We start from the raw sequence: 15,466 nt of genomic DNA, 5'->3' as shown, positions 1-15,466 counted from the left end.
TTAAGAAAGAGTATTAAAAGATGACAAGAATTAAAAAAAACAACCCAGTCTGAAATTGTTAAAGCAGCTTTCTGAATTAAAATATATGCTAATTAGAAATAAATAACACAACTGTTATAAAGGTGCTCAAACTATTTTTTTTAGTGTCTATGGCATAGGGTATGGCCAGTCTCTCTGAGTGGCCATAGACAATTTTTTTCCAGTGCGGCCTTTGAGTATACAGGAAGTGGTATAATTTACATACCAAGATTTTTTAAAGCCTTTTTACAAAGTATATTGGCTACAGGGTTATCTGGAGTCTCAGGAACTGAAGCTCCCTATCTCAGCACCCTGCCCTGATCATGCCTTCATAACTGTATGGCAAGGATTCATTCAGGTTAGAGATAAGGAGGAAGTTCTTTACTGAGAGGGTCATCAGAAGCTGGAACAGGCTGCCCAGGGAGGTGGTGGAGTCACCATCCCTGGATGTGTTTAAGGAGCGGGTAGATGAGGTACTTAGGGATATGGTTTAGGGGGTAGACAGGAACGGTTGGATGTGATGATCTCAGAGGGCTTTTCCAACCGAGCGATTCTGTGATTCATGTGCATCTCATCTGGTAAAGTTTATTATGTTTTTTTAATGGACTCTTATTTCTGCTTTCCCAACTGCTGTTCTGGTCACCAGCATGTAAGCAGAGAGTACTAGGTAAGCCTGATAGGGGTGACACTAAAATATACATATATTTAAATATGTAGTTATTAAGAATATATGAACAATTTAAACATTCTTCAAGGTCTCCAGCAGGAAGAAATTATTCTGTTGCAATGATTCTACATATAAGGCTGTGCAAGGTAATTCTACAAGGATTGCTGCTATCTATCCTTGTTCGGGGAATTTGAACACCCTAGGGATAATTTGAAGTGAAAATAGTAAATGTATATTTGCATTAGGAATTTTTTTGTGCATTTGTTTTTGGATTTTAATTTTTTTTAATAATAAGTAATGTGGTGGTTTGAATCTCTCACCACCCAGCCACTGTGCTTCCATCTTTACTTGGAGAAATGCAGATTGAGTATGCCTGAACAATACATTGAATCCTTTATTCTTTACGGGAAGAGCCATGGATGTTTCTTATGAGTGTCATTCTTACTACTGGTTATTGGAATATAGAAACCTGGGATCTGGTATTTTTAAATTCATAGTTCAAGAAACTCCCATGTGATGCTAATTACTTTTCTCAACACTAACCTGGATTAAATTGCAGCTAGTGACCTGGAGAAGTCAATTCCATTCCATTGTTAGTCCTTTAAATAACCTGCAAAATAGGAAGGGAGAAAGCCTAGAAATACCCAGTTGAGAAAATTTAAAGCAATGACAGTTCATATTTACAGGCTAGGTAAAAGCCTGGAGGGAGTTAAATTTTGGCTTAAAAAAAACTTTCTTGGAAGGAAGCAGAAAAATAAACATTGCTATGGGGTTGGGGTTTGTTTTAGTTTTTCTAATAAGGAAGTCAGAATCAGTATAATAAATATTTTCATTAAGTTGATATTCATTATTTTAGGATCACTCATAGATATCTTCATCTACTTTTTAAGAATGATCAGGTTCGGTGTTCTTAGCAAGATGTGTTTTAATACAAGACTTGGACAAATAGAATGCATAATGGTTATTAAAATGTAAAAGCATTGAACGCTTACTGTATTCAAGACAAACTGAACATAGGAAAATAGAGAGCAAACGTTTTCTGAAGTAAAAATATTTGAGATGACACGTACCTCTGACTTCCTCCTTTTTTTTTGTCGTGCTATGTTCTCTTGTATCAAGTACATGTCACAGCTTCTTTTGTAATTATTTTTCCATGTCTGCATAAATAAGTTACGTTTGTGATTGCGACTGCTTCAGGTATTTTCTGACTTTGTTCTATTATTTTTTGCCTTTCCCCATTCGGTACGATTTGATGTTTTTTCAGTTGAGTTACTCTGATTTCATCTGGCCCTGTAAAGCAAATTTTTTTCAATAAGAGTCATAAAAGATAGCACTGTTCTTTGGCATTGTATCCACTTACCTGGTTTTATAGCTTATATTAACCAGTGGAAGATGTTCTGCTTCAGGGGATTATCCGTAGAGATTTTCACTTTTGCATTTAGTAGTCATTACTGTCACAATAAATGTAAATATAACTTTTGGAGAATATTTCTGTTGATTTATACTTTCTCTGACCTTCTTTTTTTCCCCTACAGATTAAATTTGATAGCGATGGTGTCTGTGTTTGCTGTGAAATGCAGCATCAAACATCAGGCTGCAGTAACTTGGGAGAAACACTGAAACTGAACCCCCTGCAGGAGTGTAACGTTGTGAGGCTGACCCTAAAGGTGCGTTTTGAGAAGAATTAACAGTTTATTTCAGTTTTAAGTAGTGATACTTAGAAAGACGGAAGCGTGTGATGGAAAGAGGAGTAGCTAGTGCTCTTTGTGTTCATACATTCTTATATGCAAAAAAAAATTATCTTTATCCAACAGAATTTAACACTTCTATGCATGAAAACAGTTTTATGTTACACACTCAATATCGGTACTTGTATGGGTAACTATTGTGTTAGAGGTTATTTAAGAAACAGAGGTTACAATTGGTTATGACTGATGCTGAAAGGTATAAGAACAGTTATCTTTCATGTTACTGTTCTAGAAAGCTCAAATCAAAGGTGGTGCTTGGCATTTGTTAATGTTGTGGTAGACTGCAAAGAAACAGAAAGTTTTAGCAGTATTTCAGATGAAAGTTACCTTGGGAGAGAATAGTGAGTGTTCTTTCAGGATAATCCTGGAAACATGCTTATAGACTGCTCTGCAATATTATAAGAATTTTAAATCCTGTAGCATTTTGTGTTGCAACTACACAGATAAAAAATTGAGAGCAAATATTAAGAATAATGTATGAGTGAGTTACATCCCAGTGTAATTGCCCACATCATTGCTTCACTTCATCACCAAACTAGCAAGAGATGTTGTTCCATTGCTTTGGAAAACAGCGAGGAATCCATGGAAGTATTGGTCAGAGAGAAGAACCCTAGCCTGAGAGACAGCTATTGATTCGTTTTAGGTTTAATTTAATGATCAACAGAACTAACTATGCATCTGTGGCTCTCAATTTCAAAGCGTATATTTTAATAAAGTTAATAAAATGTAATGGAGTAAAGTAGTGGAATTCAATGTGATAAGGATCTTAGGGTTTTAGATCGTACTGTGAGACCTGAAACTGCAAAGTTATATTGATATTTGAAGCCATATTTTAAAGTTCAGAACAGGAAGAAATCCTGAAAAAGGTATATAATAAATACCTAAATGTTCTTCTGCTTTTTGAAGGAAAAGGAAAAAAAAAACCAACCAAAAAAACCCCAAACAAACCAACTTCTAAGTAATGAGGATCAGGTAGAAATCAAGAGAGTTTCATATGGCCCCAAAATTAAGTAAGAGCTCTGCCTCAGGTTTTAATGAGCATGATAAGGGAGATTATGGGAGCAAAAACCTACTGGGTAGCAGAAATTTAGTAAGTGGAAAAGAAGCATAACTTGACATTGCTGGTCACAAAACAATAATTAAGTGCTACTTGGAATGCTAGATTCAGGACTGTGTTTGGTGGTGCTTTCTCAGTGAAACGTTATGAGAAGGTAATGCAAGAAAGTAACTTCTGAGAAAGACATTCTTGAAAGCACGGCAGATGCAAAATCATGAACCTGTTGTACAGAAAAAGCTGACTTGCTGATCCTATAAAAATAAAGATTGAAGGAGCATATGGTTGCTTGCTGTAAACATGTCAGTGAAGTAAACTTTAATGAGTGAGAAGGGAATGTTTATCTTTGAGGACATTGTCAGCATATGAAAGAAGTAGAAGTGACATATGCTGGAAATCAGGGTAAGGTTTCTAACCAGTACAGCAGTAAGAACAGAAGCACAAAATATGATTTCTTTTAAAATATAACCAAGTCATGTGTAAAAGGAATTGATGACATATCTGCCTGCGCTAGCAGAAGACTGATTTAAACACAGAGTTTCCTATGAGTGTAGTCTGAGTGCAACCTGCGCTAGCAGAAGACTGATTTAAACACAGTTTCCTATGAGTGTAGTCTGAGTGCAGCTTTAAGTATGTTCAGAATTTTTCATTTAAGTAAAGGTAGTTAGGAAAATAACGTTTTCAGAAAGTATCTTAAATCTTTTTCAGTTTGCTTTCTGTTTGGCTTTGAGAGCTCTGTAAACTTCTTTACTGTAAGGGTGACAGAACATGGCCCGGGCTGCCCAGAGAGGTTGTGGAGTCTCCTTCTCTGCAGACATTCAAAACCCGCCTGGCTGTGTTCCTGTGTGACCTGGTCTGGTGATCCTGCTCTGGCAGGGGTTGCACTGGGGGAGCTTTCCAGGTCTCTTCCAGCTCCTAACACTGTGTGATTCTGTGATCACAAACCTGTTCATGCAAAACTTTGCTCAACTTGGCTTTGGCTGTACATGCAGATACATTCTAATTATAGTTTCAGTTGAAATGACACTGTATAGTAAAAGCTAAGGCAAAAAAGTGTAATGTAAATATCTGTCTTAAGTATACCGGATTCTTTCTCGAAATACAAGATAAAGGTTTTATGCACTCTCAGGAGTAACTCTTTCTTCTTTCTGCTATATAACAACAGAAGCTATTAAAAGCTGTAACAGCTAAAAGTATAGGCAATAAATAGGGAACTACTCATTGCTGTTTCATATGGTGTCAATTAAAGTAGGTGGTATCACCCAGTGAATACCAGCTCCTCTGAAATGCTGAACATCATCATTCAAATCAGTTTCTTTGTCATTTCATGTTTTGGTAGAGATGTTTTTCAGAGGAGTCTTCTGCTTGCTAGGTGACTGAGCCTTGACTGAGACCTTTTAGTGTAAATACTTCAGTATAAGTGGTAGTAAGGTAGTGCCCAGATATTTTTGTGGTGTTTGTGGGTTTTATTTCCATTTGAATTTCCTTTGGGATTCTTGAATGTAGTTTCAGAAGGAGCATCAATTGTCTTCCCAGATTGTGTTCACTAACTTTACTCCTTGCTATTGTTGCAAAGCAATCTGTGACTGTCAATCTAAATGTCAGAATTTTATGCCTCTTCCCCCTTTTTTTTTCTTTTAGAGAGAGTATTGTTTATGTGATTTAAAGGTTGAACAAGGACACTTGTCTCCTGAAGGTGAATAGCTTCCTCTAGATTATTATCTACAGTTCTGGAAAGTTTGGGTATCCTCTGTAAAAGGAAGTTACCTGTGTAAATACTTTTCTTAAGAGCCCAAATGTATCTGGAAGTAGGTAGCTAATATTTAACAAATTACGGAGGTAAGCAATGGCTTACGCAAACTTTAGCTCACACCTTGAAGGCATCAATGTGACAATAGGCTGTTCATTTCTCCTCCTGCAGTGAATGTAAAACGTCACGTTTGTTTGACTAAGTTCAGGAAGTCACCTGCTCTCTAGATGCTAAATGAAACATGGAAGACTTTGACACAAAATTTCACTAAATTGTATTTATTTTGAATGTTAATGCATATACAACTTTGTTGTATTCTCTAACGTTCGTTTTCAGACTTGGACAAAAGGAAATCTGCATCTTTTTGGTGGAGTATGCTGGGTGCCTGTTTTGGATGTCTGGCAGTTCATTAGTTCTCTTTTCAAGAGATCGGAGCAACCTTACTAGAGATTATTGCGTACAGCATGAAAGAAAAAGCATGTTTTAAAGTTGACTTCTGGTATATTTTCTGTAAACTTGGTTTCTTGAAGGTTTGAGAGATAACAATGTTGGTATTTTCTCTTAGTAGAGAAATGTAGTCAGCAATGTAGTCTGTAAATTGCACTTATTTGCAAAGATTACAGCTTGGGCAGCTTACATTCATCAGCTGAAGTCTAAAAGCAATTCCATTAAAAAGAATTAAACATCTTCTGAATGATCAAATGGTGTGTAGAATGTCCATAGAAGCCACTGGCGATCCCTTTACAGGGCCATAATTAAGGAGTTTAAAGGAATGGCACTGCAAAATATTAATCTGTCATTTTATTGTAGCGAGACTGTTACTGCATGATTGGGTTTGGCCAACTGTTGTCAGTGCTTGATGGAACACAGCAATGCAAACCAGGGCGTCTGTCTGTTTTAGATGTTTAGGGCTTCCAGACAGAGCGTCAGGATTTTTAAATTGCAGTTTACACAACCAGTTCTCAGAGTCTTTTTACCTTTCTAAATAGTGACCTTATTTCAGCAGCAGTTAGAGGTATCTCACCTCTGAGCCATCCACAGAAATCAGCTGCAGTTCCTGAATATTGAGGCTGACTGCTCACTATGGGACTTCTGCCAGGTCACATTTCCATAATTCTGGAAACTTGCAAAAAGTAGAAGAGACAGTTATGTATTTCTAGGTACACATATTTTGTTTGCGTAGCCTGCAGTACTTGTTTGTGTACCTGAAAGCACCGGGAAATCTCACTTCTGAATGATTTTGATGTTTGCAGGCAGCAACATCTTTCTTGTAGCTGAGCTGCTTAGGGAGGTGTAGGGTTTATGTAGTTGTGACATCAGGAAAACAATACCAGTGTTGGTTAAATCTGGAACATGTTAAACCATTTCTCACAACCAACTTAGAAAAGTCAGATTTTCTGTGAACTGCTAACAACACATCCCATAAGGCTGTATGACAAGTAGACATAAACCCAAAGGGAAGGTATTTCAGCTTAATTAGGCTTAATGCATGTAAACAAGAGGGAGGAGACAAGGAATATCTCTTCTGTTTCTATTCAGCTGCCCCTAAGATAAGTAGTTCTGTGATATGTTGCTGCATTTTAGATCCGACTGAGAGCTCCAACTGTTTCTTGCCAAAGTTCAAAATGAAATTAAAGGTAAGTGTAGTGTCAAAATGGCATTTCTTGCTCTTAGCATAAAAAATTCTGCTAGCTTTGTTATAGGCCTTACTACTTTCAGACTGGATGAATATTCAATTTCATTTTGAGCTAAAGTTTGAAAGATTTGCTTCTTTTTGTTAGATAAGATGAAGCTAGAACAGCCTATTCTGTGCTTGCATTATGGTGTTATTAGTTAATATTTGGTTTCCACTACATAACTTTCAGCTATTATGCTGAAGAAAGCACAGCAAAGGAAGAAAGCACACATACATAAAACTAGCTTTTGAAAGCTAGTTGATAAATATTGAAGAGCATCTACCAGATTAGTGTGCAACCCCTCGATAGGAGATAAATAGGTTAATTTAACCCCTTTTTAAGGTTATAAAGCTCATACAGTGATTTTTGCCTCTGTTGATATCCAGAGTTCTATCACTGATGTTTCATGGAATTCTGTAGTTAAATCAAGTTTAATCTCAGGAATGGTACAAACAATTTCTGCTTTCTGTTTGACATAGCACTTTGTGCTATTTTGTCCAAATTATTGGTTAATTGTATTTCTTCTTTCATTTATAACCTTCTTTTCTCTAAATATCTCAATGACTACTCCACAGTTAAAAAATAATTAGTCTTGCTTCCAGAAATACCTAGTGATGATGAGGATACTGTGGTCATCAAAAGTTAACATCTTTTCTAAATTTGTTTGCTGTCTTGTTATGTTTTTGGCTCAGAGATGTCTGCTTTTTATTCATCTTTCTAAAATACATAAAAATTCTGCATCGCTGCTTTTGAAACATTCTAGTTGTATCTTCACCTTCAAGAAGATTGCAGTGGGAGCAATACCCTAACTGTTGTGTGCTTAGCCTGGAAAAGGAGTCTGGGGAAAGAGGGCCGTTGTTACTGTGGACAGTAATCCCTGCCCTAGGTAACGAACGTAATGCTGAATAGCAAATTGAGTTCAGCTACTCATGTGTAGCAAGTGAGAAGTCTCAAACCACAACGAGGAGGTCACAATCATTGTGAGTGTTCAGTCTGGGACACTACTGCAGCTCAGGGTACTTGCAGAGTCAACTGAATTTGTCTCCTGTTTCACAGTAATTAGCAAGGAATAAAAATTGAAGCAGTTACTTTGACACTATCTAGAGAGGTTTTCTAGAATTACTGGTAGAGAAGGCAAAAATAGCTAAAATGGAAAAGCATTACTTGGTTTTACTCTGGAGTGTGGGAGGAAGGAATTTGGGGGGGAAAATAATCCTTTTTCTCTCTATTCATGTAGTATGAAATGGGTTTGGTTTTTTCCTTATTTTTTATAAATATGAGATAAATGTAATAGAGGTTTGGTTTTTTGCTTTTCTCCGATAAAACCAGTTTTGTCTTTATGATTTATGTTACTTTTGTCCTTACCTAGTGGCAGGATGAAGAGGGTAGTAGTTCTACAGGAAAGTATCTGGGGTTATGTTGGACTACAGATAAACCGATCTACTGTTGCCAACAACTTCAGTCATCACTGTAGGAATTGTAACCATGAGTGTAGATTGCAGAGCGCAGGAAGTAATCCAGACACTATAGTCAGCATTTGCAAGGCCTTGGTTGTGCCCAGTTTAGGATTCTGCATTTGAGGAAAAATGTGAACCAACTTGAGCTGAACTGAATGAAATTAATGAAGATATTCAGAGGCTTGGGAAATTGGTCTTACTCGAGGACTGGAGGAAATGGGTTTAATATGTCATACAGTAAAGGAGGAAAAGACTTCAAGCATGATAATACAGTTTGTAGTAAGGTGTAAAACTCTGCTGTGTAATAGCCCGTTCTCAAAAGCTATGGGAGAAAAGGAGCAATAGTTTTCAGCTGTGGGATGGACATAAGGAAGACACTTTGATGGTAAAGATAAGCAATGGAATAGTGGGATAAAGTCGTGAGATCTTTAGGAACAGCTCAAAGAAATATCTGTGATGAGTGATAGAGGCACAGTCGAGTCTGTCCTGAGGCATGCAAGATGTATGAGGGTCTTAAAGACCCTTTGAATCCTAATTGACAACTTTGATGTAACTTTGATATATTAACAATTATTTAGCATAAATGGTATTAAGTTGTACATTAGGATTAGCTACACCTTTTGGTTCTAAATGGCTGTAGTAAGCAACGTATGAGGTTTGTTATTGCTAGGAAATAGTCCTATTTTACCCTAGATCTTGACTCTGCCTTGGTGTTCTTTACCTAGCTTTACCTATGGAAAGCACAACATGCAGAATCTCTCTTTGTGCCACTGCTAATTGCATCTCTAGGGATTTGCTTGCCTGTTTACCTCCATTCGAATGGGTCTGTGTGACTTTGGATTTGAATGAGTCCTCTGTATCATCTCCTGTATATGAATTAGAGATTGACCCTTCCAGTATTTTGCTGTTGTTGCTTTTGATTCGTTATTCCTCTGGCTGAGGGGGTGGCCAAGAAGACAGAAAACTACTGACCAGATCAGAAAGAGCAAGTATGGCTCAGTGTAAGTTATTAAATGACTAGAACTTGTTGACCCATTTAATGTCTGCCTGGTTCCCATGGCTGGCATTTCCTCAAATGAAGGTCATTTGAGGAGCATGCAATTAGTGGCAGGAGCAAACCCACATCTTTCTATCCTTTTTTCAGTACTGTGGGAAAAGACAAAGCAAGCAATACATTGATTTTATGGTATGGCAGTTATTGTATGCACTGGCAGTGAACTGAAATACTTTTAAACTTAGACCCTACAGAATGTTCTTTACATAGTGAGTGTTTTTACTCATAGCATATTAACAGTTTTGATTTTGTTTTTCATCTGTTCTCTGTGATACTTTTACTGGCTGAATATTAACTGAGCCACGTAATTGTGACAAGTACAACAGCTCTGCAATTGCTGTAGAAGAATTTTTTTTTATTATTATACCTTTGCTACAAAAATGTTTTGGTTTTAATTCAATTTTTTTAAATTCTACTTTTCTTTTATTCTACTTGTAAACATACTTTACATTCTATTTTAAATGTCTTTTAAAAAAAACAACCAAAAACCTAAACGACAAAACCACTGTGGCTGTATGAACTTATTTCATCAGTAAAAGGTGAAATCCCTGGATGTAGTCATTGCTTTTCTCTCATATCTGAAAATGTTTTAGGTGTGTAGGGTTTCTGATACAGGATAGAATTCTCTATTTCATACTAGAATTTCCATTGAATTTTTTTAAAACACAACCCTAAGTTGTAGGTTTCCTCTACTGAAAGCAATGAGATATCTGTATGTTGGTTTTGGTTTTGGCTTGGTTTTTTAACTCAGTAGTCTGTTTCATAGTATCTTCCTTGTGATAGCTGTAGCTTGGAGTCCACTATGAAAGCAGTAATTTGCCTTTTCTTTCAGGGGGCTGTAAAACTTGAGATGTCAACATTTCTAGGCAAATCTCTAATACCAAATGTATTGTGAGAAATGAGGAAGAGAAATTGTTTGTTTCTGTAATTGTTCCCTTTGCAGATTGGTTTAGAAAAATTATTACTAGCAGAATGAGTTCTAAACAGTTAATTATAACTGATAGCAGTTGACAGTGTTTATTACCAAAGTGCTAAAAATGTATCCTGTTCTTTTTGTCCCTGAGATTAGAGATGATATTCTGATGCATGTCTTTTCACAGGACCTGTTGTTCAGTGTGTGCGCTCTCAATATCATCTCCACTATTGTCTGTGCTTTGGCAACAGCCATGTGTTGCATGCAGATGGTTTCTTCTGATCTTCTGCAAATGGTGAGTCTTCTTCAGTAATAAAGGATGTTGTCTGATATAATATACTGTCCCTATCTGTGTACTCCTTTGTACCTACTCTTTGCTTATGAACTTAAGCTTATTTTTGTGTCTTTGTGTAGTGTTAGAACATGTCTGTACATGGGTGTATTTTTTTATCTCCGTGCATCTATCTAGATAGAGCAGTGCAAATAGCTGCTGTGTTTAAAATGTTTACATATAGTATTAGGGAGCTATGATCAGGATTTAGCAATTGGAAGTATGCTATTTTCGTTAACAAGGTTTTTAACATGGTTCAGTGATAAATGCACATTAAATTTTCTGTCTTTACATGTTTATTATCTTGTATTTCCACGCTATCCAGAGCAATTACTTAGCTTTGAGATACTACATTTCTGTTATGAGAACTGTGCAGTATGAGACCTACGAGTTCAAAACTGGAACCTTTCACAGCCCTGTGTCAATAACAATGTTTTCATAAGGAAAACATGTTCAGCTTCAGACTAGCACTTGTGTTTGAAACAGGAGAGAAAAGGATCATTAGTCTTCTGGATAGCCAGCTGCGTTACAGGATGTGGTCTTGTTTTGGTTGGACAAAGATGTATCCCAAATGAGTGCTGTGTTTCTCAAGGTTTCAATGTAATGTTGAAACAAAAAAGAAAAATTTAAAATACTCTGTATTTTGCAGGCTAGGTGTCCCATTTCTTACCCAGCTCTGATACTGGCCAGTCTAGGAGATTATCCACAGTTTAATAAGAGAGGGCAAATGCACAAACTTAATACCAGTCATTTGTAAATCTCTCGTATTTTACGAGTCACAGATAGAATACTGACCCAGCAAGTTAGCTGCAAAGCATTTACACAACAGAGAAATGTTGTATAGCCTACCATGCAGCCATGTGGTTGACTTAAAAATAAACAAATAAAGAAATAATTATGCACTAGCTGCCGAGGATATTGATTTGAGTTTAGATGCATGAATTACAGAGATAAGGCTGTCCTTTCTAGACGAATGTTGCAGTCACTGGGTTGCAAACTTAGCTAAAAATATTTTCAATCTGTGATCTGGTGTTTACTTCACATAGTAGCAGATATAGTAAGTTAGGCACATATGTCTGCATAATGCCTACAAATGGTGCATAAATGCATTTTTTCATATAGCACTCTGTGTATTCATATTGCGTGTGCTTGTAGAGACTTGTAGACAGTGCTTATTTAATAACTGTGTTTTGGATGTCAAGCAAAATTAACAAAAACAATCATTTTAGCTTATGACACATTGTATTGTAAATGTTAAAGGTTTTTTATCTTATTGTAGCTATTATTTCTTTTCCTACACTCCACCCCCTGATATTTGCTCCAATAATGCCCACTGACTAAAGATCTTTTTCACCTTGCAGTGATAACAGGGAGTTGAAGTGTTCATCACTGGAGATATCTGTGTGACTAGTGTAACAATGGAAGCAGTCATCCAGAAGTGTAACCCTATATATTCTGTGAAGCTTAACCTACACTTAATTTTATGGTATTTAGCAGTGTATGAGCAATCAAAAAGTATAAATGACAATGAACCAAGAACAAGATTAAAGTGCTTCTAACAGGCATGTGCAAGAAGCAGTAATCTCAGTAGGAAGTAAAATACCTCAAAAGCTCATAAATTTTGTCTCTGCCACTTCATTCTTCCCTAAAACTCTTTCTTTACCACCTGGCGATGCTGCTATTATGTCAGTTTCTTTTTGCTTTCCATGCTTTGTGCTTCCAGCTTCCTGTCTTCCTGCTTAGTTGTCTGCTCTCGCACCCTTTCAGCTCCATTGGCAAGAATTTTCTTCCCTCTCCACAGAAGAAGGGAATGACGTCTTTCTTTCTGCCCAACCACAGTCTTTTCTTGTTTATCCTTAAGTTTTTCCCTTTCTTTTTTCAGGTTGCTGAACCAAATTCCTACCAGGCCTAAGTAAGCATAACTTCACTGGGGCTACGCTGACTTAGACCAGCTGAACTCTGATCCAAAGATTTCTTTTTCTTCCACTATTTTCAGTCTATTGTCTCATGATCTGCAGTTCCCTTTTCGTTTCCTGCACCCAGAAATCTGATTGACTTCCTTTTCTCTTGCTCATTAATGCTTGATTTGTGCTTTTCCTTTTACTTTTCACTGAGGTATGCGTCTTCTCTCAGCAGGGTTGTACCATGCTGTTTAAGAAGTTTAAGATAGCAGCAGCAAAAGATACCACCCCTCTTAGATGAAAAGGTTTTAATTATTGTGCTCATTCTTTTCCTCTGCTCTTACAATATTCAAGAGCTACATATGCTCTCCTGTAGGAAAAGGAGGTATAAATGTAATTCCTAGCCAGCAAAAGCATTATGCAATAGGGAGCATCCTCCTTGGACATCGTTAGCTTAAAATTAGGTCATTAGTTTTGTGGCTCATGTGCTGTGTTAGTGTTCTTGTCTCAGAAATTAATCAGTTAGGATGGTGAATTTTTGAAAATTTAAAATAATCTCAAGTTTTCTTCTGGCATGAAGCTGTTCTGTGTGCTTCTGGTATTTATTGCCTAGCAACATAGAGCTGGTATATAGTACAGTCTCAAAAAATTCAGCAGTGTTTCATGAGTATCTACATTCTTGCTAACTTTTGCATACAGTGAGTGTCTTATTCATACAAGTAAACTGACAGTATTTTATTGGAAACTGCTAACTTTTGATGTACTGATTTTTTAGTAAAAATGCTCTGAAAAATATAAACACAAGCTGTCTGATGGTAAGCTCAAATTAAATATTCCAATTAATTGGAAAGAGGGTTTTTTTGGTTAGAAATAATCCCACCAAACAAACATTTCAGAAAGTACCCCGAAGTTTTCACCTCACTTCAACCTTTCTCACTCTGTTATGTATACACAGATGCTGAGGAAAAAAAAATATAAGATCTACCCGTTGTACTAAAGCTGCAAGAGTAAGTGATTACCATAGTTAAAGGCTGAAATAGCAGTTGTTACTGTGTTTCACTACTTTAGACAGTTTAAGGCTGCACTCCATTACAGGGCTTCCCAGAATTGTTCTGTCTGTGTACACACCCCTCCAGCAGATAAATGTGAATCAGTCAGATTATATCAAGGTTTTGTAATGTGAAGAAACATCTCTTAATAACCAAACTGTCACTTCCATGATATTTCATTTGTTGCCTAAGGCAGTTTCAGTTTGCATCTTGTCTGATGAATGGCTACTGCAGAAGTTTTCTTCAAAAGGTAGCTGCCTGAGTTAAACAGATACAAGAAATTACGTCCACTATGACCAAGCATGAATTACACCTATTCCAGTTATCCTTCCACTCCAAATAGGTTTGTACAGTACTTATGCTAGAAGTACTGGCACTGCTACCATTCAGTGTATTCTGATTTTATCACCATCGCTGTTAGTAACAGTTCATCATATTATGTGATATCTAAAACAATCTCTTATTTTGTAAAGAAAATAAGCTAATGACACATGCAAGCTGTTACATTTAATTACTGTTTTCATCAACCATGATGATAATTCTGCATGTCATTAACTTAATAGGCTGTAGTTAATGTTTCTACTCAAGCACCCCAAATAAAGCACATCTGTATGAGAATAATATCTTGCTGGCATTGTTTAACCTCTTATCCTGGTGAAATAGTAATTAAAAAAACCCTTCAGGATGAAGCTTTACATTGAGAATGGATCTGAAGTTATTACATGATTTTTATTATTTAACCTAATTATATCAAAACCTAAATATTACATTTTTTTGGCACAAAGCTCACTTAAAGGTACTGTAAAGCCCAGATGACGGTCCTTTCAGAAATACACATTGCAAATAATGTACATCCATAGAAACATCCTAAATGTAAATGTAAATATGGTTGGATAAATATTCCTCTCACCCCCACCACAAATAAAAAGATAAAGTAGAAACCTTTGGTGTAGGAAATCTTTTGACATTTTTAGAAAATGTACCATTTTCCATTTCACATTTTATTGGTAGAATAAGAATATTTAATATTTGAGACTGCTGAGAGTAAGGTCAGTACCTCAAGAAAAATGTACTGTCAGACCCTCTCAGACTGCAGAGCTAATGGCTTGTGATGGTTATAGGTACAGCAACTGGAAACAACAGAGCAGAAAAATGTGAATCTATGTTTTCCATACCAAAATATCTTCTGTGTTGCAATTTCCCTTTAAGATCTGGGACAAATTAGAAGAGTCAGCCATGATTCTTCTGTTCTTGCACACAATTAGTGTCTACAATTCCCTCCAAGAGATATTGATTCCAGTGTTTCAGAAAAGGAAAAAAGCAACTTGTCCAGGAGGAGGACAGTTAATTGAAGACAGAAGTATAGACCCAAGTATATTGCAAAGAGCTTTTACTATAGATAACATGCCAATATATAATTATATACAATTAGAAATGTGTATTTCCCATTCCCAAGAATTAGCAGATTTTTATAAATGGCATATAGAGACTGAAATGAGGATAGTGAACCCTGGAGTCTCCAAAGGACTAATTTCAAAGTTACACAGTAAATTTATTAAATGTGATATGGAAGGCAGAGGTAATTGCATGCAGATACGGGAATTACGCTAGATAAGGAGATTTCCTTAGAGCACTAGTCATGTACTGATGTGTGGCAGTTATGGCTTAGATATGTCATAGTTGCTAAGCAGTGAATGCCAGCACTGTCATTTACATGGAGTCAATAGTGCCAGTCAGTCGTGGAATATGTAGAATAGAGGATGTTTTTTTTGATATTTGGTGGGGATGTCCTATATCTGGGAAATACTGATGAAGAGTTTGCGAGTCTCAGGTAGGAGGACTTACCAC

At 36.5% G+C, this 15,466-nt stretch overlaps 1 protein-coding gene across 1 annotated transcript in view; it reads left to right on the top strand.

Annotated features, from left to right (window-relative positions):
- Positions 1–2,220: 2,220 nt before the first annotated feature.
- Positions 2,221–15,466, top strand: part of LOC104537013 (protein FAM189A1-like) — a gene marked incomplete at its 5' end in the record, with an annotated part of 36,729 nt that continues 23,483 nt past the window's right edge. The window contains 2 exons of the mRNA XM_010179781.1: positions 2,221–2,352; positions 10,525–10,632. Of these exons, the coding sequence (XP_010178083.1) occupies positions 2,221–2,352; positions 10,525–10,632 (240 nt within the window). The remainder of the gene's footprint in view (positions 2,353–10,524; positions 10,633–15,466) is intronic.

This window comes from Mesitornis unicolor, unplaced genomic scaffold (genome assembly GCF_000695765.1).
Source record: "Mesitornis unicolor isolate BGI_N332 unplaced genomic scaffold, ASM69576v1 scaffold2160, whole genome shotgun sequence".
NCBI classification, from domain to species: domain Eukaryota; kingdom Metazoa; phylum Chordata; class Aves; order Mesitornithiformes; family Mesitornithidae; genus Mesitornis; species Mesitornis unicolor.
This window is presented reverse-complemented; position numbering and strand designations above follow the sequence as displayed.